Source organism: Sprattus sprattus (genome assembly GCF_963457725.1).
Source record: "Sprattus sprattus genome assembly, chromosome: 20".
Lineage (NCBI taxonomy): Eukaryota > Metazoa > Chordata > Actinopteri > Clupeiformes > Clupeidae > Sprattus > Sprattus sprattus.
In genome coordinates, this window is record NC_137918.1 from 16,471,040 (window position 1) to 16,498,539 (window position 27,500).

At 44.1% G+C, this 27,500-nt stretch overlaps 4 protein-coding genes across 4 annotated transcripts; 2 read left to right on the forward strand and 2 right to left on the reverse strand.

The window, feature by feature from the left end:
- Positions 1-10,029: 10,029 nt before the first annotated feature.
- Positions 10,030-12,635, forward strand: LOC308381605 (armadillo-like helical domain-containing protein 2; the record flags this gene model as incomplete). The annotated part of the gene is made up of 2 exons (XM_080859195.1): positions 10,030-11,337; positions 12,160-12,635. The coding sequence occupies exons 1-2, from the start codon at positions 11,127-11,129 to the stop codon at positions 12,633-12,635; spliced, it is 687 nt and encodes a 228-aa protein (XP_080715321.1). The 5' UTR covers positions 10,030-11,126.
- Positions 12,636-13,261: 626 nt separating this feature from the next.
- gmnn (geminin DNA replication inhibitor) lies at positions 13,262-18,486 on the reverse strand (the record flags this gene model as incomplete). Its single annotated transcript, XM_080859145.1, has 7 exons — positions 18,390-18,486; positions 17,576-17,650; positions 16,144-16,245; positions 15,533-15,689; positions 15,127-15,209; positions 13,923-14,033; positions 13,262-13,480 (listed from the first exon to the last, which is right to left on the reverse strand). Exons 2-7 carry the CDS (start codon positions 17,627-17,629, stop codon positions 13,262-13,264), a joined length of 726 nt encoding a protein of 241 aa, XP_080715271.1. The 5' UTR covers positions 17,630-17,650; positions 18,390-18,486.
- A 1,747-nt stretch (positions 18,487-20,233) lies between these two features.
- On the forward strand, positions 20,234-25,980 carry cUnh6orf62 (chromosome Un C6orf62 homolog). Its single transcript, XM_080859082.1, has 5 exons — positions 20,234-21,824; positions 22,468-22,644; positions 23,201-23,326; positions 24,025-24,159; positions 24,505-25,980. The coding sequence occupies exons 1-5, from the start codon at positions 21,696-21,698 to the stop codon at positions 24,628-24,630; spliced, it is 693 nt and encodes a 230-aa protein (XP_080715208.1). The 5' UTR covers positions 20,234-21,695; the 3' UTR covers positions 24,631-25,980.
- A 134-nt stretch (positions 25,981-26,114) lies between these two features.
- acot13 (acyl-CoA thioesterase 13) lies at positions 26,115-27,242 on the reverse strand. Its single transcript, XM_080859083.1, has 3 exons — positions 27,102-27,242; positions 26,678-26,862; positions 26,115-26,387 (listed from the first exon to the last, which is right to left on the reverse strand). The coding sequence occupies exons 1-3, from the start codon at positions 27,183-27,185 to the stop codon at positions 26,231-26,233; spliced, it is 426 nt and encodes a 141-aa protein (XP_080715209.1). The 5' UTR covers positions 27,186-27,242; the 3' UTR covers positions 26,115-26,230.
- Between the last annotated feature and the right edge of the window lie 258 nt (positions 27,243-27,500).

Consider the following 27,500-nt stretch of genomic DNA (forward strand, 5'->3'; position numbering starts at 1 on the left):
GTAACTGGACCACACAGCCAGAGGATGGAGGGATGGACTGGTGGAGGTTCTGTCTGAGCTGTATGGGCCGGAGCTCAGACCTCCCGGCGGTGTTGGGCCCGTCTGGGACGTGTTGGGCCCGTCTGGGACAGGATCTTACTGTGAATGAGACGGAGACGGAGTTTCTTCTTTGATTTGCTACTGAGTCACGGCTGAACCGTGACGAGCTTCTTCTTCTGTTTTTTACTTTCACTTTGAGTCTCTTCTTTTAGTTATTTATTTGTATTAAAACTTCAGTTGTTACACAATGCAATGCTAATATCCTTCTAATGTTTAATGAACTGTTTGATTATAAACATGGACTCTATTGAGACTCTATTGAGACTCTATTGGAAAGGTTTATGTTCAGTCACTGCCTGAGCAGGCTTCTGAATCTGGAGCAAATGTGGCCCTGATGTGGCCCTGATGTGGCCCCGATGCGGCCAACCCTGCTCCTTTCATGTGAGAAAAATTGTGAAAAGCCGTTTGATATTTTGTGTTTGAACTCTGGGGTCAACATCCGTAGGCTCCATGTGACCTGATTGTGTTTGATCGACTTCACAAGTTTAAATAACTTGACTGTTTTATCCTAGTGCACTCTACTGTACCACCCGTGTCTCATTAACTTCCTTAAAAGGTCATTAGAATGGTTTTAATTCCCTATAAAGGTAATCAGAATGGTTTTATTTCACAAAAATGTCACAAAACTCACCTGAACATTTCAGTGACATTCATTTCATTCATCATCAAGTTGAAGCCAAAGCAAAATTTGATACTTAATGGAGAAGCACATAAAGGAATGTATCCCATAATAGGATCGATCCACCAAGAGAAAGATAAGCACAACTGAAGTTTGATTTGATACATTTATATTTGGATTTAATAAATGTACCCCCCCACCCCCCCCTGGAAGCCATAGCGACAGACACAGCTTAATAATGTATTTAAGGCTATCATATCTTTGCTGTATAATAATAGTATTTTTGAATTGGCAGTTCATGTCTTAAGTTATTACTAAAGCTATAGAGAGGCCTTTATTCAAAGTATTTGCTTTCTGTGAACTTAACTTATGTTTGCCCACTGTGCGGAGTGGAGCTTCTTGAGGATGTGTGAGCGGTTCGGTGTGCGTTGTGTCAGTATTTTAGTGTTTTAACCTGCGGTGTGAGGGGGAACTCAAACTTCACCTGTCAAGGGGTCGGCTCCCTCTGTGCAGAGGCTGTGAAGATGTGACCTTTGAACTCTTACTTCACCTGTCAAGGGGTCTGCTTCCTCTGTGCAGAGGCTGTGAAGATGTGACCTTTGAACTCTTACTTCACCTGTCAAGGGGTCTGCTTCATCTGTGCGGAGGCTGTGAGGAAGTGACCAGTGGTTTGGAAGCGTCAGCTATACAGATGCTCACTATCTCACTGTTGTACATCTAAATCTTACACAGGTGACGTCTTTCAGATGTTAAATATGAATATGTGATGTTTGTTTCTTTTATGCATTTTCATGGCAGACTGCAGGGTATTTGAGATGAGATCGACAAATGTTGAAATGTGAGTCAAGAAGAAGCTGATTGGTTGAAATGTGAGTCAAGAGGAAGCTGATTGGTTGAAATGTGAGTCAAGAGGAAGCTGATTGGTTGTTGGTTTCGGGCTTATGAGCTTCAGTACTTATCATTTTCCTTACTTCCTTGTTTTTGAGAGTTACAGTATTCTCTCTGTTCATTGAAAGTGGCAATAAAGTTTATTTTTGCATAATTATAAAATGCTTGGTGTGTTGTATTATACAGGAAGTAACTGTTTGCTGTATCTGAAGACACAGGAACTTCACTTGTTTCCTCCACATGTTATTATATTTGTATTAAATGATATTATTATATTAATATTATTATTATTATTATTATTATTAAAGAAACTGTAGAGAATGACGGGTTGTACCAATAGCAGTTTATCTTAAGATGTATATTTATTAGCAAGTTGATTATTTAAGGCCATCATACCTTTGCTGTATAATAATAGTATTTTTTTGGACTGGCAGTACATGTCCTGAGCTATAAAGCCAAACCATTCAGTACCTGTAATAATAATACTAATAATAATATTTATTTATAGCAAATTCAAAATTCATGTAAGTCATATCAAAGTGTTATATATATATACTTATAACAAGTGTAGTGATATTCATGTTAGTCATATTATAGTGTTATATATACTTATAACAAGTGTAGTGATATTCATGGTAAAGTGTTATATATATATATATATACTTATATGAAGTGTAGTGATGAGTTCCATCCGGAGTCTGAGACCCAGTGAGAGGACCTCTGAGAAGACCACGGTAAGAGGACCTCTGAGAAGACCACGGTAAGAGGACCTCTGAGAAGACCACGGTAAGTGGTGAAGACATGTCTGGTTCAAAGACTGAAAGCAATATTGACAAATCATGGAATAAAATCCTTTGAGTTAAGATTGTACAGTGTCAAACTGTACACTGTGTGCACAATTATTAGGCAAGTGAGTATTTTGACCATATCATAATTTTTATGCAAATGTTCCAACTCCAAGCTGTATAAACTTGAATGCTTATTGGATTTAAGCATATCAGGTGTTATGTATCTGTGAAATGAGGGAGGGTGTGGCCTAAGGAGATCAACACCCTATATCAAGGTGTGCATAATTATTAGGCAGCTTCTTTTCCTCAGGCAAAATGGGCCAAAAAAGAGATTTAACTGACTCTGAAAAGACAAAAGTTGTATAAAGTCTTTCAGAGGGATGCAGCACTCTTGAAATTATTAAGATATTGGAGCGTGATCACACAACCGTCAAAGGTTTTGTTGCAAATAGTCGACAGGGTCACAAGAAACGTGTTGAGAAAAAAAGACGCAAATTACCTCCCAAAGATTTGAGAAGAATCAAACGTGAAGCTACCAGGAACCCATTATCATCTGTCATAGGCTAAGTGCTGTCATATTCCAGACCTGCAACCTACCTGGAGTGCCCAGAAGTACAAGGTGTTCAGTGCTCAGAGACATGGCCAGGGTAAGGGAGGCTTAAACCCGACCACCACTGAATGAGACACATAAGTTAAGACGTCAAGACTAGGCCAAGAACTATCTGAAGACAGATTTTTCAAAGGTGATATGGACTGATGAGATGAGAGTGTTTCTTGACGGACCAGATGGATGGGCTCGTGGCTGGATCAGTAACGGGCAGAGTTCCACTTCGACTCAGACGCCAGGAAGTCGGAGGTGGGGTACTGGTAGGGCTGGGCGATTTTTCGATTTCGATTTTAATCGCGATGTAATTTTTTTCTACGGTTTTAAATGAGACGTTCGATTAGACGGCGCCTATAAAAAAAAACAATGTTTTCACAGACCCGCGAGTACAGCGCCGCACGTAGCCCATGGGCGTCGCGACAATGTAATTGGGGGGGGACAAGACCCCCTCACTTTTCAAAACAAGTCGTTTCGACCCCCCCACTTTTGCAGTCAAAATAGTGCGTGCGTGACTGCTGGTCTACTAGTCCATTATTCTTTCCATTGCTTCACAATTAAATCCGTTCAACTTGATCAGTGGGGAATACCCACAGCAATATAAATCCACTCCGCGTTTTCCTGGTGTACTACGCAGCCTCAACTGTCATTAATGTTCATTCATTCTCTGATTTGATCGGAGCGTCGCGCTAGAAGCAGACCACAGAAATGGACATACGGATTTTTTTTTTCGAAGAAGAGGAAAGTAAGTCAGAGTTGCCCAAGTTTTACCTGTAGTGGACAATTAAGGACCACCCAATGGACATTATCTGGCTATAATCGTATTGTTATTGCCATAACAACCGTGAGCTAATCTGGCGTTAACGTTAGCTAGCTAATGGCAGTTTTTCTAACGACAGCAGCGACTAAACACACACTCACCAAAGAAGATTTTTTTTTTTGAATGTGTCACTCACTTGTATACCTCTCTTTGACTCACACACGAAAGATGATGTCAATGCCACAAATAAAATGAACATTGGTGTGCTGGGCATGCTGTAAAGCTTTGCCATGTATGAAAACTATTTCCCCTACCTGAACCGTTTACTTCTGGCAGCTTCCATCCTTAAAGACTTTGGGTTTCAATACACATTTGGCCATTTCTGACCTGAACAGTCATACTTTAATGAGGTGGTCAGTTTGAATGTAGCCAACATAATTATCAGGCCACCAAACCTATATCAATTGTGAATTTGATATGCTGATAACATGATTTACATCTCAGAGAAAAACATGGTAAAATGCACCAGAATGCGGGTATTTGCATGTGCGTTTTTCAAAAAAATTTGGGGTGATTTTGTTCATATCGTGATATAAAATCGAAATCGAAATTTTTTTGGGGAAAAAATCGAAATATAACTTTTTCCCATATCGCCCAGCCCTAGGTACTGGTATTATTAAAGATGAGCTAATTGGACCTTTTTGGGTTGAAATGAGTGAAATGGACTCAAACTCAACTCTCAAACCTACTGCAAGATTTTAGAAGACACTTTCCTCAAGCAGTGGTACAAGAAAAAGTCTGCATCTTTCAAAAAGACCATGATTTTTATGCAGGACAATGCTCCAGCACATGCATCGAAGTACTCCACTGCGTGGCTAGCCAGTAAAGGCCTTAGAGATGAAAGAATAATACATGGCCCCCTTCCTCACCTGACCTAAACCCTATTGAGAACTTGTGGAGCCTTCTTAAACAGGAGGTTTACAGTGCAGGAAAACAGTACACCACTCTGAACAGTGTCTGGGAGGCTGTGGTTGCTGCTGCACAAAACGTTGATCGTCAACAGATCAAGAAACTGACAGACTCCATGAATGGAAGGCTTATTACTGTCAAGCTTATTACTGAAAAGAAGGGTGACTTTATTGGTCACTGACTTTTTTTTTTTAATGTCAGAAATGTTTATTTGTATATTTTGAGCTGTTTGTTTATTATTCCTACTTAAACAGATGACAATAGACAAGTGAGATAGGACATTTTTTCGTTTTTCATTTAGTTGCATAATAATTCTGCACACTCATAGTTGCCCAATAATTGTGCAGACATAGATATTCTCCTAAGAAAGCAAAAACCTCACTTTTACCTCCTTAAATATTCAGGTTTGAGGTTATTGACATTTTGGATTGACCGAGAGCACTGTAGTTGTTCAATAATAAAATGAATCCTCAAAAATACAACTTGCCTAATAATTGTGCACACAGTGTATATAAATATTTTGCGGTATTGTATGTTATTTGTAGCATTGTTAGGTCTGATTGGTATCTGGATTGATCGCACGATGGTCAGTTGGAATCAGAGTCCCTACTAACATCTGAGTGGGTATGATGGGTTTGGCTAGGGCTAAGTCAAGCATACGTATGTGAGTTGTGTAAATGTCTTAGTTTGAACTGGATGTCAGTATTACCCAGGACTGTTCTGTGAGGACAAGACCTGATTTAGACACAAACCCTCATCTACTCTAAAGATCTGTTAAGACTTTGATATCCTAAAATTAATCATTGTGAGAACTCCGTTTGAAATTGGACTACTGGCCCGTGTTGTGCAGCTATGTATTGTCTCCACGTCAAAACATTAACCAGCCTTCTGGTGCCTGTAACGGGTGATCAGAAGCCGGTTCCCACGGTGGGGTTGTTTGTTCAGGAGGGTGAGCGGGCCCAGTGGCCAATGGCAGCGTGTGGGAATGTGAGGTGTTGGACCCGTGAGTCAGAGGACAGGGTCTGCCCCTTTCCCACGCCTGCTGAGTGTGTACACACACACACACACACACACACACACTTCACCGCACAGCCAAGACACGACACCTATTCAGTCCATCTGATATTGGCTCTGCTGTGCGGAGTGAAACTGGAGATGAATGGCTGTTGGGTCGACATGAAGAGGGCCGGGCAGCCAATGGCCCTGAGCTCTCAGCCCGGGGAAAACCCCTCTGTTCTGGGGAGGGGAGCTGTAGGGGTGGGCAGAGGGGTTGGATTTACCCATTTTCACACGAGTCTTTCTATGTTCCTGCTGATAGTAGTCTGCATCACCTGTTTCTGACCCCTGTGACCCCTGTGGTCATCACCTGTCTGTTTGACCCCTGAACTCTGAACCCATCACCTGTCTGTATGACCCCTGAACAGTTCACCTGTCTGTATGACCCCTGACCCCTGTGGTCATCACCTGTCTGTTTGACCCCTGAACTCTGAACCCATCACCTGTCTGTATGACCCCTGACCCCTGTGGTCATCACCTGTCTGTTTGACCCCTGAACTCTGAACCGTTCACCTGTCTGTATGACCCCTGACCCCTGTGGTCATCACCTGTCTGTATGACCCCTGAACCATGGGGTCATCACCTGTCTGAATGACCCCTGTGCTTTTGGGTTATGTTAACTTAACCAGTTTTAACATTTTAGATTTCTTTGAAGCACCAGCCGCTGGTTGTGGACCCGCGAGCAGAACCTCCAGCAGTGTTTGGGTTGTTTTGTCAGAACCTTTAGATCTTTTCTGGGTCCAAAACCTTACCAGGGACACATAATGATCAAAACCAGTTCAGTACCCGCCCCCCTCCCCTCCCCTCAAACACACACAATGACCATTAACTAGCATCTGAGTACCAAATGTAGCCATACATAGTAAACTAATGTACGTATATCAGTAACACATCATATCTGAACTCACAGATATCCACCAAGTAAAGAATCCTCACCTTGTCAGCTTTGTTCTACCAATCAGTGATCTCTCTCCGGCTCCAGACACACACACACACGCACGCACGCACGCACGCACGCACGCACGCACGCACGCACGCACGCACGCACGCACGCACGCACGCACGCACGCACACACACACACACACACACACACACACACACTGTTGTGTTGTTATCACGTGATTGTTTCTTGGCCTCTGACTTGCCTATCTGCATGACTGATTGTGTCATAAACCTAGCAGGTCTGTTAGCTCAGTCAGGGCTGATTCAATCGCTCCAGGTGGACGGCCATCTTGGCTCAATGTTATCAACACCCAGGGCTCTTGAGTCAACACAGCCTCTCCACGGCTCTCTGTCCTGCTGTCTTTGATCTTGTTAGATGGCTCTTTAGAGATGACACAATCACCTTGTCTGTGTGTGTGTGATTGTGTTTGGATGTGTGCGTCTGTGTTTGATTCTGATTGTGTGTGTGTGTGTGTGTGTGTGTGTGTCTCCACAGGCCGTTGAGTTGTGCACACAGGCCCTGTCTGAGGTTGGAGTGCTCACTGTCTCTGTTGTAAGTCTAACATGATGTCTTTCAGGTGTGTGTGTGTGTGTGTGTGTGTGTGTGTGTGTGTGTGTGTGTGTGTGTGTGTGTGTGTGTGTGTGTGTGTGTGTGTGTGTGTGTGTGTGTGTGTGTGTGTGTGTGTGTGTGTGTGTGTGTGTGTGTGTGTGTGTGTGTGTGTGTGTGTGTGTGTCTGTGTGTGTCTCTGTTGTAAGTCTAACATGATGTCTGTCAGGTGTAAAACATGAATAAGTGACATGGCAGATTGTGTGTGTGTGTGTGTGTGTGTGTGTGTGTGTGTGTTGTGTAAGCCTAACATGATGTCTTTCAGGTGTAAAACATGAATAAGTGACATGGCAGACTGCAGGGTATTTGAGATAATAATAATAATAATAATTCATTTTATTTGTTGAGCACTCTTCATTCAAGCAGAATCTCAGAGTGCTAAAAAACAGCTCTCAGCAAAAGCACAGTTTAAGAAAATTATACGTTTTTTAAAAAGTAGGAAATGCCTTTCTGAATAAAAAGGTTTTTAGGCCAGTCTTAAAACAGTCTAGTGTCTGTGTTGCCCTTAAGTGGTCCGGGAGGCTGATGAGATGAGTCAGAGCTCAAGTATCTTAGTCTTTGGGCCTATGAGCTTCAGTGCCTATCCTTTTCATTTACAGTATTCTCTCCGTTCATGGAAAGTGTCAATAAAGTTTATTTTTGCATAATTCTAAAATGCTGGGTGTGTTGTATTATTTAGGAAGTGAATATGTGCTGTTTCTTTAGACACGGGAAAATCACTTGATAAATAATAAATACATATTTGTTGTTATTAACGGCTCCTCAGAATGTTCCAAAAAATTCCGTTGAATTGAATGTGCCAGCCCATCGTTCGGATATTTCATTATATCGACCGCTGCGAAAAATTAATGACCATTGGCAACGGGTTTTGTGCGTCTAAGTCGTCCGGTAATTTAACGTAACGGGACGTCATTGTAACTTTAGGTCAGCAAGCAATGAACATATCTACGCAACACCTGAAACTTTAAAGTGCTATTTGCGAGAAGAACTATTTCATCTTAGCTGAAATCACGTAAGGACAACAAAGTCAACAAAAAGAGGCAAGTAACCTTATAATAAGCGGGATAATGTATAGTGCGGTGGTCATTATGGTAAAATAAAATCCCTTCAGGACGAAACAATTGATAGTTTTCAGCATGGGCGCAGATAGCGTGTACGTCAGGGGGGTTCTGACGTACACACATTCGAATGACCCTCAATCCGTCCCCCTCACTTTTATTTGAAAAAAAGAATGCGTTCTGTCTTTGCATTAGGCTAAACTCACAGAAAACCAAAAGACTAGTTCTAATTTACTGCTTTGCAACAACTCTCATAAAACAGTCAGATCAAAGACGGACAATCATTTTGTTGAGCTGGGCAGGCTGCCTGCGTCGTCAGAGATTCTAATCTAAAAGTAACCGGTCTCTCTGGCGTTTACGTCTCGAGCCTGGTTTCCATTGTTACCCAGAGGCATCAGTGGGACAGCTCTTAATTCAGGATCCCACAACCAACCGACACATGCATGATGAAGCCATACAAACCCACTTTGCATTTTTTTGGTTGTCTGTTCAGAGTAATGTCGCCATGGAAGAAAAAAAGAGAAGAGACGGTCATTGAGAATAGCGTGAAGAGAGGTGCCAATTTCCCAAGGGGGAAGGGGCACTCGACATTCATTATTTATTATCCATTTTTCGGCAATTGCAACTTTCTGGAGTTGTCGGGGGTCTTTCGGAAATGTGTACAGTAGGCCTATTTGATTGTACCAATGCCAAGCCTAATGGTGCGTGTAAGTTGTTACAGGTTGAATCATGAGAAAAAACGAACTTTGGAGCTAGACAAATGCCACTGCAGTGGCGCTAACGTGATCAATTTACTATGAACAGTAATTTTAATTACTAACACTTAGTCAGATATCGTGACTGATAGTAGCTGAACTGGACGTGGTTAATCTAAAATCATTTAGACTGGCGCAATGTATTCAATTTAAGGTGAATCAGAGTTGGCGTTTAGTATAGCCACCTATTGAGCCTCCATTGAATTTTAATGAGTTGGCTTGTTATCTTGCCAGACACAGTAAATTATTTTGAGTCCAGAATCGATCTTTGTAGGCATTACTAACCATTTAGACAAAAATGACTACACAAAATGACATATATTTTATTATTTTGAAGCTTTTGAAGTCATGTAGAGTACTTATTTACAATTTGATATTTGTATATAGGCTTTGCTGTTCGTGTTTGTGTGTGTTTACAGCCTGCTCATTTGGTTTGCTTAAAGAATCTGTGTGCTTCAAGTCAATTCATGTTTAAATAAAACCGTTTTTGCATACGCCATGTGGCATGCTTGGTGGCTGATTAGAAGCAGTAGTACATACGCTTTATTTTCTTGCAATGATGGGCAATTACGTTTGATGGGTTATGTCATGGCTGAGTGTAATAGCGCCCCCTGGGGGTGGGGGGGGGGGTGCTGGGCTAGAATCGTCCCCCCCAGTTTCAAAAACCTATCTGTTCTGCGCCCCTGGTTTTCAGCTGACGTCAGAATGACCAGCTGAAGGGCAAAAAAGACGTTCCACAGCTGTTTAACACGGGAGTTAATACAGGAACCACCCACCTCTCAAGCTCTTTTAATATAAGTTAGTAAAATGCCAGACAGTTGTTGCTCGGTTGGCTGTTTAAATCGGCGAGGAGACAAGCCCAGATTTAGTTTTTATCGCATTTAAAACCCGCTACCGCTCCTGCCAGCTGATCAAAAAAAAAAATATTTCGCCGTGCTGCCAGCTGATTGTAGACGCCTTCTGCGTCAACTTTTCTCTGACACACAGTAAAGTAGCCTTACTTTTGGAGCTGGAAATAAAAGCAGTCACCCTGTTCTGGTCGCCTAATTTATCAGAATAACTACCTAAAATGGGAATAAATCAAGTAATAAAGACAAGAAACAAGCATCAAAACGATTCAAAGTGGATTACCCAGCTGCTGATCTACCTAAGTATCTAAGCAAGCAAGTAGGCTAGGCTAGTGTATTTTGTCATTCAACTAGTAATACTACAATGTCAGTAGAAAATATATGGGAAGATCATTTAAGTTGTCGTTCGCCAGACAAGGTTTTCGTAGCCTACTTAAACCAGGGACCGTTTAAACCAGGGAATTGTGTCAAAAAATAAAGAACATCGTTGGGTAGGCTAACGGCTGCTAGCTTACAGCAGGTACCTCGCTAGCTGGGACCTAGTTATTAGATGGCACTCTTCTTTGCACTGATTATGAAAATGGTTTTTAGTTTTCACCTTCCGGACGACATCGTTGTGAACCCAACCACTTCTGAAAATTAAATAACTATCTGTGCTTTTGTAGGCTTTCAGTTTTTGATATGTGTCTGGACGGATTTCCTATTAGATAGATGTAAATATCTCCACACTGGAGTTCAGGCAGGGACTTCGGGGAGGTTAACGAAATAAAAATGTCAGGACAGCTGCAGTAAATGTATGACAAGTTCCTAATTTGTTTTCCCCTCTGAATATTTCTGTCTGGCTATAGTAGTATAGTCTGTGGTTGATGGCAATCGTAGTTGAGTAGGCACTGCTCGAAGTTTTCCACAGTTTCTCGCTGTTTCGCTGTTCCTTTTGCCCGCCAGGTAACAATTGTAGTGACGTCACTGAAAACTATCAATTAAATGTCTATGATGTCAAAGCCGTGATTCCATCATTAGAGTGTGCTTGCATCATAAACACTCGGCTGATCAGAACTTCCATGGAATCCTGGGTTCTAAAACCTAAACGAACTTAAACGTTTCTGTTGAGCAGCTGATCTGAGAGAGCCTAAATATGAATCGGCCCCTGTCTAAACTTTACAACAACATTAAGTTGTACCTATTTGGTGATCCGGAAGGCGTCCAAGTCAATTATGAGGAGGACAACGGGAAGATCCGACACCATAAAAGAATCAGGGACGCCGGAGCCGTCTTCCAGGATGAGGCTCTGCCACTCAAGAAGCGGCTGCAGGCTGCTCACGACCTCAGCGTGCTGGGCTACACAGGTAAACACCACGCGGCAGGGACGTGCACATGACTTTAAGGGCCATTGCTATGCCCTGGAATTTTTTTTTACATATACATGAATATATTTCCTTCGAAGGGGCAACTTCTTTCGAGGACGGCAAACGGGCAGTTGCCCGAGCAACCTTAGCCCCCTCCTGTGTAACCCAGTAACAACCAGGCTGTTTACCGTCCGTGACCATAGAGAACACACATATGTCCATGTCCATGGATAAGACAGTCAGTCCCTTCAAATTACTTTTCACAACAGTAGTAGAAACAACTCTTAGATAACCCTTGGCAACGACCCAGCTCCCCAAAAACGAGGAGAAAATATGGATCAGAAGACCACACGTATTCAGGGCGTACCCAGATTCTTAAATACATTTGACATTTTAGTACATTTAAGAATGTCTTCGATAAGACAAATCCTGCCTAGAAACTATGACTACCTGACACCCATTCTAGTGAGACTAGCCTAGAAAGCAGGCAGGGTCTCTTCCTGAGGCACGCAGGTGTGCTCGTTGTAGCAGGGACAGTTTATCAGTCAAAAGTTTGGACACACCTTCTCATTTTTTGAGAAGTTTTTTCTTTACTTTTTTTATTTTCTACATGGTTGATAACACTTTTTGTGTTTAGTACATCATTCCATATGTGTTCTTCCGTAGTTTAAATGTCAGTATTAATCTACAATGTAGAAAATAATAAAAGTAAAGTAAACACTTCTCCCAAAAAAATGGTATGTAAACTCTTGACTGATACGGTATACCTAGGGCAAGCGACCCTCATACTGACCTCTGACCCCTGTTCTTGCCCTGCCACAGGGGGTTACGAGGCGGCCCTCATCTCCTTCGACTTCCTGCCCACCATGGTAGAGCTGCTTGGGTCACCGGGGCGGAGCGACACGGAGCTGGTGATGCTGCTGAAGGCTCTGAGCGTCGCCTGCTACGTGCACCTCAGAAACCAGGCCCGCGTCTGCTCCCTGGGACTCCTGGTCACCGCGGCAACCCTCCTGGCCCCCGCCGCCAACCCCCCCCGCTCCGCCGTGGTCAGGAAGTGGGTGTGCCACCTGCTGGACGTGCTGTGCTACAACAACGTTCCCGCCATGCGGGCGCTCTGGGGAACGCCAGGCCTGCAGGCCAGCCTGGAGCTCCTGGAGGCCGAGGACTGGACCAACTGGCCCGGGAACTACGCCGGGATCATGCTGCGGGTTCTGGCCTACTGGCCCGCGGAGCCCAGCCCGGAGGACGACACACACACCTTCCACGAGGAAGACTCTGCTCGTCCCACAGCGCAGTAAAGGCAGAGAACTGAGGAAGCGCTTAAAATACAGTACCAGGCAAAAGTTTGGACACACCTTTCCTTTTTTGGGGAAGTGTTTTGTACATTGGAGATTAATACTGAAGACATTTAAACTACGAGAGAACACATATGGAATGATGTTCTAAACAAAAAAAAGGGTCATCTACCATGAAGAAAATAATAAAAGTAAAAAAAAAAAATTAAAAAAAAACCTTGACTGGTACTGTATAATCCACAAGCTATTACACCAATGCTTACCATTCAGGATCATTAAATGACTTAAGCCCCCCACCAAATAAAACTGACATGTTTGGGTTTTTTTTTATAAAAGGAGGGCAGTTTATTTTCATGTACACCAGTTTCTGCTGTGCCTCACAGGTCAAGGAATTTTCTGTACAAAAGGGTGCAAGAAAACTGCACAATAACAGTAGGAAGAAAAAAAAAAGGACAAAAACATGACTTAAATAAAAAAATAAAGTACCACACCTCATTTTAACAATGAATCATGGGTAATTGCACTTATGCCTGCGTGGAGGCGTCATGCCTCTCTGTGGTTCTGTGCTCCTGAGGCTCCCGCCCGCCCTCTGGTTCTGACCCAGTCCCAGTACCGCTCTTAGTCCAGTCTTACTCCTGTCTGCTGGGCTCTGCAGGCGATGGCTCGGAACTACAATGTTCTTGCTCTTCATCACTTTGTGCCTCATCTTCCTCGTCACTTTGTGCCTCATCATCACCCTCCAGTTCCTTGGAGTCGTCTTCCTCGTCGTCATCATCATCATCATCTTCCTCATCAAAGGAAAGGTCCCTCAGGTCTTCCAAGTTATCTGGACTCTTTCCCGTTAACCTCTGCCAAAGGGAGAAGGTAGATTTAGATGACAAGTTGGGTACATCGAACACACACACACACACACACACACACACACACACACACACACACACACACACACACACACACACACACACACACACACACACACACACACACACACACACACACACACACACACACACACACACACACACACACACACACACACACACACACACACACACACACACACACAGCTGGGTACATCGATCACACACACACACAGCTGGGTACCTCGATCACACACACACAGCTGGGTACATCGATCACACACACACACACAGCTGGGTACCTCGATCACACACACACACTTGAATAAGATGGATAAACATAACTAAGCCAAACCAGTATCCATTTTGGGAAACTTAAAAAAGGCACACACACACACACACACACACACACACACACGCAGGTGCTCACCTCGATCATGTCGGCCATGTGCTGTACGTGCTGGGCCAGCTCTTGCAGCTCGGTGTTTTCAGTCTTCAGCTGGGCGATCTCCTCGTCTTTGGACTCGATGGCTTTATGCAACTATCAGACGACAATCACAACACAACACACAACTTTTAACTCAACAACCTCCACGGGATTCATTTATTCACTCCCATTTGGAAAATCAGCATTTTACAGCCCCAGGCCCCTACATGGAACACAAGCACAGGAGAACTGCTAGATATTGTTATGCAGACATGCTCAGGTTTGTGATGTTGGTATTGCACTGACTGAAATAAACCTCTTTGCTTCACACTCTGCCGGCTGGACTTTGAGTATTTCCAACACAAGTAACAAGAACTTAAGAGTTTTAACCAGATCAGAAAACTGTTTATTTTTCCTACTTTTAAACTATAAATCTGACACAGCAATATTCACTCCATTCATATTCACTAGATGGTCACACCCAGAGCCCCAGGCCTACATGGAACACAAGCACAGGAGAACTGCTAGATATTCACTCCATTCATATTCACGAGATGATCACACCCAGAGCCCCAGTCCCACCCAGAGAGTCCTGTGTGTAAGGCTCCAAGAGGACTGACCATCACCCTCTGATAGACCCAGGGTGTGTGTGGGCGTCCTCCGGGTACCTTTAGTCTTCCTGTGTGTGTGTGTGTGTGTGGTGCTGCTGACAGTAAGCCCTGCGCTGTCAACACTGAGCCAAGGTTCTGTGAGCCCCACGTTATGCTAATCTGGTTTCTATACACAGGCTTACTCAAAGGGGCATGCCTTCAGCCCACACTGGCTCATGTTAAACCGTGCTGTGGGTCTAGCACTGGCTAATCCGTGGCCAGTCTGTGAAGACACTATCTGTGTGTGTGTGTGTGTGTGTGTGTGTGGAGGAGGACACTATCTGTGTGTGTAGGAGGACACTATCTGTGTGTGTGGAGGAGGACACTATCTGTGTGTGGGGCTCCAAGAGGACTGACCCTCACACTGTGAAAGGCCCCGGGGCCATGGCGGGCCCTGATGGGAGGGAGGGAGGGGGTATGGGTCGGGCGGTGTTGTGTCAGGCTCGTCTGGAGCGTGGGAACGGGTCCCAGGTGGCTAAACATTAGTCAGGAGCCCTTCAGTGATTAACACACACACACACACACACACACACACACACACACACACACACACTCACCTTCTCGTTCTCCTGCAGGACGTTGTACAGGGCCTTACGGCGCTCCTCAGCCACCTCCTTCCAGTAGGACGACGGAGGGGTTTCTGCGTGGAGAACACAAGCATTGAGTGATCATAAGCCACAGTACCATCTCCACACACACACACCTAGTCCACACAGCCCCCTTGTTTATTATTTCTTATGTAAAACAGTATTTATTGTTAAACTAGGTCTATTGCTGGTAGCTTGACTGTTCCCTCCTCTGTACGTCACTTTGGACAAACGCGTCTGCTAAATGACTAAATGTAAATGTAAGGCCAAAATAGTAAGACTAAGCAAATCACCGAACCAGAGTCCAACAGAAAAGACTCAAAGCAGACACGACCAGAAGGAACTTTACAGAGAACCAACTGCAACACACACATACCTTTGATCATGAGCTCATAGGCCTCTTGGGAGACCCCCTCTGGGATGACGTCATTCTCCGTGTCTGCAGACCTCACGGCCACCTCCGCCTTCAGCCTCTTAGAACCCTTGGCCTGGTCTGCGTTCCATAGCTTCCGTTTGGGAACCACCTTACCAGCCTGAGACAGGAGCGCAAGATTGACACAGGGTCACTGAATGTTCTAGAGCTCAGGGTCACTGAATGTTCTAGAGCTCAGGGTCACTGAATGTTCTAGAGCTCAGGGTCACTGAATGTTCTAGAGCTCAGGGTCACTGAATGTTCTAGAGCTCAGGTTAAATTAAGGGCATCATCTAAATCTCAAAAGAGCGCAAGATTGACACAGGGTCACTGAATGTTCTAGAGCTCAGGGTCACTGAATGTTCTAGAGCTCAGGGTCACTGAATGTTCTAGAGCTCAGGGTCACTGAATGTTCTAGAGCTCAGGGTCACTGAATGTTCTAGAGCTCAGGTTAAATTAAGGGCATCATCTAAATCTCAAAAGAACATGGACATACTAATTATTCTTTGTAAACAGAACAGAGGCCTGTATTTTTTGCCAAGAGGTTTGTGAAAAGGTGAATGTGTGATACCAACCTCGACGGTTCTTTTGACGTTCTTATGGACTGCTGAGGGCTGCAGAGCCTGGAGGGTTCTCCTCGCGAGTCCAGAACCGGTGGCTGGCGCTTGGAAGAAGCTCTAGAAGGATAAACCAAACCCAAAGTTAACATAACCCAAAAACACAGGGATCATACGACAGGTGATGATTACAGGGGTCAAACAGACAGGAGATGCAGACTTAAATCAGTAGGAAAGTAAAAAGACTTGTGTGAAAATGAGTAAACACAACCACTCTGCCGACCCCACCCCTACAGCTCCCCTCCCCAGAACAGAGGGGTTTTCCCCGGGCTGAGAGCTCAGGGCCATTGGCTGCCCGGCCCTCTTCATGTCGACCCAACAGCCATTCATCTCCAGTTTCACTCCGCACAGCAGAGCCAATATCAGATGGCCTGAATAGGTGTCGTGTCTTGGCTGTGCGGTGGAGTATGTGTGTGGGTACACACACTCAGCAGGCGTGGGAAAGGGGCAGACCCTGTCCTCTGACTCACGGGTCCAACACCTCACATTCCCACACGCTGCCATTGGCCACTGGGCCCGCTCACCCTCCTGAACAAACAACCCCACCGTGGGAACCGGCTTCTGATCACCCGTTACAGGCACCACAAGGCTGGTTAATGTTTTGACGTGGAGACAATACATAACTGCACAACACGGGCCAGTAGTCCAATTTCAAACGGAGTTCTCACAATGATTAATTTGAGGATATCAAAATCTTTAACAGATATTTAGAGTAGATGAGGGTTTGTGTCTAAATCATGTCTCATCACAGAACCATCCTGGGGAATATTGACATCCAGTTCAAACTAAGACATTCACACAACTCACATATGCTTGACTTAGCCCCAGCCATCCCCATCATACCCACTCAGATGTTAGAAGGGACTTTGACTCAAACTGACCATAGTGCAATCAATCCAGATACCAATCAGACCTAACAATGCTACAATATCAACATGCAATACTGCTAAATATTTTCCCACAGTTTGACACCGTACAATCTTGTCTTTTTATCTGTTTTTAGGGTGACTGTACATTCATTTTGTGCAATACTGTAGAGCAACTTTTAAACATACTAGACTCAGTTCCCTCATATTCAAGCACCCAACACCACGTAGTTTGAGACAAGGGTCAAAGTCAATTTGATTCAAACTGACCATAGTGCTCAATTACATGCGATCAATCCAGATACCAATCAGACCTAACAATGCTACAAATGACAACTTGCAATACTGCTAAAAAAAGTCCCAAACAGTTTGACACCGTACAATCCTATTACAATTACAATATTTATTCCACGACGTATCAATATTGTTTTCTTTGTCTTTGAACCAGACGTGTTTTCACGGCTTACTTTGATGTTCTGAGCCAGAGAGCCATTACCACACACACACACGTTTACACCGCTTACCTTGATGTTCTCGGAAGACTTTTCGGAAGGTTTCATTTTGCGGATGGAACTCATCACTATGCTTGTTTAGGGTTTCTGAAAGAAGAGTTACATTGGGCAAAAGTTAGACATAGTATGCAACAGTTTGCCACTTGTTGAAGCATGTTGTTTACATGCAACTAGTACTGGCATCCTCTTCATATTAAGTTTTTCATGATCTATAGTCATGTGACGGACAGATAAACACACGTCTGTCTAACTATCCGCCGAGGATATGTTCATGTTGTTATGTGGTCGGTCTCAGACCTACCCGCGAAAACATAAAAAACCTGTAACAGTACATCGCTAACGATTCTGAGGGGTTAGCATGCTAGCAAGCCATTTTCCGCATTTTCTTAGTATTGTTTCGACAAGCACGTCATCAATGTAGGTATCGATGGTTTCAATAGACACCCCCATCAATTTAGCTATCGCCCGTGATACCGACTGAAGAAACCCGCTGAAAAACGAATCAAACAACACTTTTCTGAGCCTAACGTTGATATCCGAAGAAGCCGCCACTGAGTTTATTTTCAAAGAAAAGCTATTAGTCAAACACTAAAGATGAAAAAAGCTGAAGATTTGTGTCGACTGAAATTATTCAAGCCGAAATGTAAACGGACCGATAGATAGTTAGCTAGATAGCTACCTGGATAGCTAGAAGTGACCACAACAAATATAAAGCTGTAGCCAACACAGGAAGTCCAGAACATCGAACACATTTTAAACACTTGAAACCTTTAAGTAGTATAATCAACGTTTCGTGATAATGACCATGCACTACGCAATTACTTACCGTTTATTTGATGAAACGACACAGACGCCTGAACTCGAACAACTCACACTGCCAGAAGCGCGCCACAAGCTTCATCTTAAGTAGTCACCGGGATCACGTGGCTTTGCCCACGCGCGAACAGTGGTCGCTTGCCTCGCTGGTCAGCTATTGTTTGCTCGCGCGCCTCACCTGCCGGACAGCTGCTGATGTGTAAACATGATCGTGCTGAAGGGATAACGTTGTGTATCTGGCAAATACAGGGACTACCGTCAATACAACCCCGTAGTCACATTGAATCTGTTATTTTACTTTTAAGGTCAGTTTAGTTGGACGTAAATAGGTTTTCATTGAATGCTTCTGTACTGTATGACTTTTCTTGAAAAGCCTGAGAGATAGGCTACATCCGTTTTAAGGGTGACTTTCTACATTCATTGTTTGCAATAATGTGAAGAAACTTTTAAAAACACTAGACCCAGTTCCCTTAATTCCCTTAGTTCTAATATCCAAGGACCCAACACCGCACAGTTTGAGACACGGGTCAAAGTTGAGCTTTTTTTAAGAATAAGGATTTTAAGGGCCAACGGGAACACTTTAAAATAAAGCATCTCTTTGATCTCTAACAGGGATACTGTGATGTATTACTATCAACTATTATTTAGTTAACATGTATAGATAGGCCTACTGATAATGGCAGATTATTGTTTATTCGTTTGTGCTTATCTAAGCCAAGCAATCTAATCAATCTATTAATTTATATGTGCTATCACTAGCTGTGACCATTTATAGAGTGTATGTTGCTTACCAATCAAATACACAATGATCACCTTAATCAATAAGTTAATCTCAGAACATGTAAGCCATTCCGCTAACATGTCAATGTGGACCGAGATCTATGGAGAATCCCGTCAATTTCACCAAACAGTTCTGTACGCTTCCACCAGGGGGCGACTCGATTACTTTCCCTATCCTTAGGGATCCAGCAACTCGACTTATTATTCGAGGAATACATTAATAATTCTGAGCTACATTTACAGTGAACTATCAACAGGGTCGTAAGGTCTTATTTAACAATGTCCAAACCCACATTAATCAAATAGAGCTGAGGAAGAGACCAATCAAAATGTCAAAAAAGTTCAGAAAGTCTGTATAGGTAAGACAAGAACTAATGATGTATGTATATAGGTTACACATCACAAAAACATACACTCACACACACACACACTCTCACACACACACACACACACACACACACACACACACACACACACACACACACACACACACACACACACACACACACACACACACACAGGGTCTTCATCGCAAATAACATAGACTGTATATGTAGTTTATAGAACATTCTTAATCCCTCCCCCCTGGACCTCACTGATTTGCAAACCCTGGTTTTGGCCCTGCTCATATAGCTAGAAAGAGTATGTATTCCGAGTCTATGGTTGGCCCCAGAAAAGTAATATACATAAATTATATTAAATTATATTCGAATCTAATAGTAAAACATAATGCGATTGAATAACACCCTCATTATTGCACGTTTATTATACACTGACTGATACATTATGAAATGAATATGTGTTTTATTATAACTGGGTGAATGAATATTACGCACATATATTGCCAGGTGTATGAGTGTATCATTTCACAGTGTGTTTTTCAGACATGTTGCGTTTGCCTCCTTTTAAGAGCATCGAATATTGCGTGGTGACAAAGACAAGCGCAGTTGTCATCACCGACATAAGTTCACGAGGGACGACTGGCAGGTTGTTTTTCATGAGGCAGCTGTCACGTGTCCTCGCGGTGTCTGCAGAACTGCGTGACGCGCAGGAGCCATTTTGGATCATTTGTTTGGCGAGGAGAGCTGCTACTCTTTACTTAAACAGCAATTGAAGGCCGGAGACGTCAAAGAAACCGATCAAAAGTCGTTTTGCTCAATTACTAATAAGTATGGGTCCGCCAAGAAGCAAATCTCGTCGCATATCTCCCGAAAGAACGGAGGATTTCTGTTGGTTCGTCACTTTATCTTGACATGGCATGGCTGGCTAGGTTGGTTGTTTGTGACGACTGAAAAAAAAAATCGAAAACAAGCGGAGATACTACCTTGAAGCGTCAGCGGACGAGAAGATTAATCTGCTGTCAACTGTTGGAAAAATTTAATATACAATTGTTACCCCTTTGAAGAGATGGGACAAAGCTAGTAAGCTAGTTGACATGGTTTTTAACTAGTTAAACAATGTGGCTTCAATTTAGACTCCTCAAAATGGTGACGAGCAACAATAGTTAGCTAGGTGGCTAGAAAGCCTCGAAAGATCCGGGTGTTCGCTGTAGTAAACTAAGCCTTCTGTTAAATCGAGTGAAAAATGTAAAGAGGCACATTGGCACAGCTCTTAAGCAAAGACAGGGGCCCGTTATTACATCGGTAAGTCCAAATTAAAATGTAGCTAGAGAGTTTTGTATAGCTGCGTTGCTTAGCTAGCTAGCACAAGTTGGCTAGCTGGCCGACCATCAATAGCGACCGCCATGAGGAATGTTATCGACAATGGCGTAGCTGACCGAGGGCCAGTTTTATGGCTGTAAATATCGACATGTCAACCTACTCTGGTAACTTCTGTGTTTTACCTGGTGCCATCTTGCCCTGGCATCTACATGTGTCTGCCATGGTCGTCAGTACCCCCTGCCATTCGAAGAGCCGTTGCTGAAGTAGTGCTTACAAAATAGAAATTACAAACAATACAAATATCAATTATGAACGAAGCTCTTGGTAATAACAAAAGAGTAGTTCTCTCTGCTCGGTCGTTTGTGTAGGCTTCTGTTTCACAGTTTAAAAAGCCCGTATCGGCATGGGTTTCGGAAGTAATGAGAACTCTCATTTTTGTTGTCAGTTAACGTTACATTTGCAGCGACAAAAGTCACCGTAATAGTTTTGCTTTCTGTTGAAATTGATTTATACCCTGTGTAGACGCGAGTAGCAGAACGTTTCCTTTGGCCTTAACTTGAATGCCCAGCTTTTACCAATATGATCTCTTGAGAAATCTAGACTGATACTGCTAATGTAGGCCTCGGCAAAACTAAATTTATCAGCAGTCGCACTTTTCCCATTTTTTTTCTAAAAATGACTTAGCTTGGTTTTGTTGTTTTTTCCCTTCTATTAGAAGTAGTATGTAATCCAAATAGTGTATAGAGACCTTTGCTTTCTCTTCTGTCTGAAAAGGGGTAACCTTAGCTCTGCGCTGGTAAATAGTACAAAATAATAACAACAACAAAAATAGATTCTTTTTAAAAATTGAAAAAGTGAAACGATTGTCATCAACCATGGGGGACTCGACTTCCCGAAGAAACCAAATGAGAAACCGACTCCGTGCTCAGCTGCGGAAGAAACGAGAGTCCCTGGCCGACCAGTTCGACTTCAAGATCTACATCGCCTTCGTGTTCAAAGAAAAGGTGGGATTCGAATTACCATAGTTACCACACCGAAACTCCACTAGGGCATATAAACCAGATCCATCAGTCAAACATTGAGATGGCATGACGTTACCATACTGACATTGTCAAACAGTCTTTTCTAAGTGCCCGTTTGTTTCAAAGCAGCTGTGCGTTTCTCCTTAAGCAGTTTAAAGTAACACTATGCAACCATTTGACACTTTTTGAGGTTGGTTTTATAGGCAACTAATTTTGGTACCATCCGCAAATTAATTTTGATAGCATATGGTCATCTCCCCCACCAGCCATCCAGGATATTCCCTATGTAGTTCTGTGTAACGGGCTGGTACACCCTGCAAAAATGAAAGAAAAGCTTTCGCAGCATGACATGGCCAGATATACTTCCAAAAAAACACCTATTAGTGTGTTGGCAAGCTTCTATCAGTGTCAACTGTGCTGTTGGGGGAGTTTGCAAGGTTTTTGCATACCTTTTCGGTAGTTAGCTTACTAGTTTTGGAACAGAACTACATTTTTAAACAGTCTTTCTAAGTGTCCGTTTGTTTCCAAGCAGCAGTGCTTTTCTCCTTAAGCAGTTGCCAGCGCGTGCTTTAAAAAGTGCTTCCATTTACTGTGTGTGTGTGTGTGTGTGTGTCGCCCTGAGCAGAAAAAGAAGTCTGCCCTGTTCGAGGTGGCAGAGGTGCTTCCTGTCATGACCAATAACTACGAGGAGAACATCCTGAAGGGGGTGACAGAGAGCAGCTATTCCCTGGAGAGTTCCATTGATCTGCTGCAGAAGGACATAGTACAGCTGCACGCGCCACGCTACCAGTCCATGCGTAGGGTGAGTACCTGTGACACACACACACACACACACACACACAGGGTGAGTACCTGTGACACACACACACACACAGATTGAGTCATTCTCTCGTCTGCACACTTCAGTCACCTTGATTCCTCTGTTGAGGGATGAATCATTTATGCTAAATCGTAACTGAAATGAACTGCTGAGTGTGTGTGTGTGTCAACTGCAGACTTGTGTAATGCTGTCTACGTGTCTTGAGACGGCCGTGCTAACGTAGCGCTGTGTTTGTGTCTTGAGATGGCCGTGCTAACGTGTGTGTGTGTGTGTGTGTCTTGAGACAGCCGTGCTAACGTGTGTGTGTGTGTGTCTTGAGACAGCCGTGCTAACGTGTGTGTGTGTGTCTTGAGACGGCCGTGCTAACGTGTGTGTGTGTGTGTGTGTGTGTGTGTGTCTTGAGACGGCCGTGCTAACGTGTGTGTGTGTGTCTTGAGACGGCTGTGCTATCGTGTGTTTGTGTGTGTGTGTGTGTGTGTGTGTGTGTTTGTGTCTTGAGACGGCCGTGCTAACGTGTGTGTGTGTGTGTGTCTTGCAGGATGTCATCGGGTGCACCCAGGAGATGGACTTCATCCTCTGGCCCCGCAATGACATTGAGAAGATCGTGTGCCTCCTGTTCTCCCGCTGGAAGGGGGCTGACCACGAGCCCTTTAGGCCTGTTCAGGTACGCCCCTCTTGACCTTTGCACTCTGCCCTGGTACGCCCCTCTTGACCTTTGCACTCTGCCCTGTTACGCCCCTCTCGACCTCTGACCTGTTCTGGTATGCCCCTCTCGACCTCTGACCTGTTCTGGTACGCCCCTCTCGACCTCTGACCTGTTCTGGTACGCCCCTCTCGACCTCTGACCTGTTCTGGTACGCCCCTCTCGACCTCTGACCTGTTCAGGTACGCCCCTCTTGACCTTTGCCCTTTGCCCTGGTAAGCCCCTCTCCACCTCTGCCCTGTTCAGGTATGCCCCTCTCCACCTGTTCAGGTACGCCCCCACGACCTCTGACCTCTCCAAGCCAGACTCACTCTGGAGGTTCAGTTCCCAGAATGCCCTAGTGGGTAAACGGGCATTAGACGCTAACCTCCACACACCCTTTAATAGTTGTGTGTGTGTGTGTGTGTGTGTGTGTGTGTCTAAAAACTTGAAGTATTCACCCATACATTTAATTATATTTAGGATCCTCTGTAGACCTAAACTACTGAACATTTAAATGACCGTTTCAGATTAAGTCCACGGTTCACCAGTTAGAAGAGCAGAACCATAAGCAGTTGGCGGTTATTATGGCAGTTATTATGGCAGTTGAGGGTTATAATGGCAGTTGGCAGTTATTATGGCAGTTGAGGGTTGTAATGTAACTCATTTTCTGTTGGCAGGCCAAGTTTGAATTCCATCATGGAGACTACGAGAAGCAGTTCTTGCACGCTGTTGGCCGCAAGGACAAGGCTGGGATGGTTATGAACAACCCAAACCAATCTGTGTTTCTCTTTATGGACAAACAGCACTTACAGGTACAGTACCGGGGGGCGGTTTGGGTTTTTAGTTGGCTTTAGAAATATATTTAATACATTAGTCTTTTCGTAAGTCCGTTACTGTTAGTCAGTTGGCAACTTCCATGTGTGGACCGATGCAAGCAGATACATTGTGAAGTCTGTTGAACGTGTCGCACATGCATGAACTGGCTCTCTCTCTCTCTCTCTCTCTCTCTCTCTCTTCCTTCTCTCTCCGTCTCTCTCTGTCTCTCACTCTCTTTATCCTTCACTCTCTCTCTCTCTCTCTCTCTCTTCCTTCTCTCTCTCTCTCTCTCTCTCTCTCTCTCTCTCTCTCTCTCTCTCTCACTCCCTCTCTCTCTCTAGACTCCAAAAACCAAGGCCACAGTCTTCAAGGTGTGCAGCATCTGTCTGTACCTGCCTCAGGACCAGCTGACGTGCTGGGGCGTTGGCGACGTGGAGGACCACCTGCGTCCCTACATGCCAGACTAGCTCTCTGCCCGCCGTGACCTCCTCCCCCCCCCACCAGCAAGCGCACCCCCCTGCCCCACCCCACCCCTCCCTAGCCCACCAAAGCAAGTTGACCATCATTAATGTTCCGCTATTGAATAGAATTGAACTTGTGCTTGGAACTCTCTTTTTTTTTTTGTTAACCACTCATCCTCATCGACCCCCCTCCCACCCCCACACACACACACACACAACCTCCCTCCCCCAACCCCCCACACCATCCTCCTTTCCCCAACCCCCCCCACACACACACACACCCCCATCCCCCTCCCTCTCCACCTGTCCGAACCTTCCGTAGTTGTGTGTTTTTTATTTGCACCTGCAAGAACATTGATTTGAGTGGTTGATCTCCTGGGGCCGCCCGGTGACCAGCAGCCAGCAGCAGTCCCTGACCACGGAGCCGGGGAGGCGACCGCAGTCAGAGGAGACGACCGAAACCAAACACAGGATCCAGAGGCCGTGCTCTTCATAACGCTCATCTGGTTTTGGACTGCTAGTGTGTGTGTGTCCCGGTCGGGAAGGATGGTTAAACTTGTCTGTTGTGTGGAAAGGGGGGGGGGGGATTGAAAGATGCCGGGGGATGTCTGGGGGTACATGACAATCTGTGACTAAGGACAAACTCCTGATATGCAAAGATGTAACAGCGCACACACACCAACAAACACACACACACACACACCAACAAACACACACCAACACAAACACACACACTCTCTCACACACACACACACACACACACACACTCTCTCACACACACACACACTTACAGAGCCAGGTAGGAGCAGAGGCCACGAGCGCGTTCAACTCATTTGGTCTAGTCACCACTTCTCCTCTCGTCTTTAATCCACCTGTTGGTTTTGCTGGACTTATTTTCTCCTTGTTTTGAGTGTCATTCCTTGCCTATTAATCAAACCGTATGTCATTTTTGTTCTGTAACTTACACAATGGTAAGATCTGGAGTTCAGGGAGAGGGGGGTGCACAGGTGTGTGTGTGTGTGTGATGATGATGCAACGCTGCGAGCAAGGTTGGGTTGGACTGATGGTCGTCATAGTCACCAGTCGAGCCTCTTATGCACTAGACATGTAAGCTACTGAATTCAGATTGTGGTGATGGGAAACTGATGTTTAATGTTTCAGCTTATTTGCCACATGGGATACACATGTCAGGACGAAGTTTAAGGATCGCTAGAATTCTTGTTTTTTTTCCTTTTAATTGACAGAAAAACCAATCTTAATATAATAAAAGCTAATTATTGCAGTGCTTATAAGTGGGACATGGTATCTGTAAGTCTGCTTTCCTTGGTGAATAAGACATTAAATCATTTCATTGAATTTCTTTTCTTGTTAAATAATTTTGCTTTATAACAACGATGGTAATGGCTCATGTTGTCCCTCCTGTTTGGAACGATTGTTTGAAATAAATCCACAATGCTGAACATATCCCCCCCAAAAAAATCACTGCAGCCTTTGAAAATCTCTGTCTTTTATTAACATCTTTTGAACGTAGAATGATTACCTACGCACAACATGATTTAAACCATCCAAGCCTGCCCCTGCGTATGTCTGTTTTACACACAACACATTAACTTCCCAGGTGCTTTGTATGCCGACCCTGTGCTATCAATTTCCCCGTCGCTTTGTTGGTGAGATCTACTGTGGCGAAGGCCAGAGTCCGTCCCTGTTTCAAAACCTGAGCGGTGATCAGGACATCTTCTCCCAGTTTAGCCGCACTCATGTACCTGTCAATCACACAGGAATACATTTGAATTAATCAGGTGACTCTACTCGGGCACTCATAGTATTCACAGATTAGATTAGATTCAACTTTATTGTCATTGCACAGAGTACAAGTACAAAGGCAACGAAATGCAGTTAGCATCTAACCAGAAGTGCAAAAGCAGAAGAGTGCAGAGTATGTGCATATGTATAGAGGTAAGGTAATATAAAAATAGATAAATAGGATATATACAGTATGATATACGATAATTGATATGAACACAGCACAGGTGATGCTTGCTCGGAGACTTACGTGATGTTCATGTCGACACTGACGCCAGGCGCACCTCTCTCGGAGTACATGATCGCAACAGTCGAGATGTTGTCAACCAGGGTCGCCGTCAGGCCCCCGTGAAGAGTGCCTCCGCGGTTGGTGTGCTCCTCCTCAACCTTCATCTCACACACCACCTTGCCGGGACTCGCCGATAGAAGATTCACCTACAGAAACGCAGCAACGACACCGAAAAAGCGGCTTCACATTTTAGTGGGTTTAATAGCTCAGGAAAGTCGCACACTGTCATAAGTCCTAGCCCGTGGAGTGGGCACTTTTGGAAACGTAGACTTCTGAGACACACAGCACGGTACAAGTCCCTTCGGAGTTTCTGCACACCACCACACACCGCTAGAGTTATACACTCGGCTAACATTTCTCCAAAGACAAGATGGTGTCGACTAACCTTGCTTAAAACGCGATCAAATCCATGGGTGTCCACCATAGCCTTCATGATCTGTTTTATTGAATTAAGTGATATAGAAACCATCTTGCCCTGTGTTAACTCTTCTGCTCCAATGTCAACTTTTAAATACAGGTGTCCAACACTGACACTACCGGAAACTGGACAGTCAACAAAAACTTGTTCAAATAAAAGTCTGTCCAGCGAGCTTTGGTGGTGTTTGAAAACAACCTTTGAAATAATTGTCTTGAACCAATGTAATGCTGTACTATTTATTTATAAATGAACACACCTCTAAACTGTTTTTTACTAAATCTGGTATGTTATGCATTGAACATGAACACCATATGAACGTCAACACTTCTGCACGGTAGCAAAGTAGTTCGGTTTAAAATGTTCATC

What these genes read in the sequence shown, in the direction of transcription:
- cUnh6orf62 (XM_080859082.1), top strand. Translation starts at nt 21,696, where the DNA reads ATGGGGGACTCGACTTCCCGAAGAAACCAAATGAGAAACCGACTCCGT. An exon ending in GCTACCAGTCCATGCGTAGG is followed by an intron (nt 22,645 to 23,200) that starts GTGAGTACCTGT and finishes TGTGTCTTGCAG; the next exon opens with GATGTCATCGGGTGCACCCA. An exon ending in TGGACAAACAGCACTTACAG is followed by an intron (nt 24,160 to 24,504) that starts GTACAGTACCGG and finishes CTCTCTCTCTAG; the next exon opens with ACTCCAAAAACCAAGGCCAC.
- acot13 (XM_080859083.1), bottom strand. Translation starts at nt 27,185, where the DNA reads ATGGTTTCTATATCACTTAATTCAATAAAACAGATCATGAAGGCTATG. An exon ending in TTGATCGCGTTTTAAGCAAG is followed by an intron (nt 26,863 to 27,101) that starts GTTAGTCGACAC and finishes GCGTTTCTGTAG; the next exon opens with GTGAATCTTCTATCGGCGAG. An exon ending in AGTGTCGACATGAACATCAC is followed by an intron (nt 26,388 to 26,677) that starts GTAAGTCTCCGA and finishes TGTGATTGACAG; the next exon opens with GTACATGAGTGCGGCTAAAC.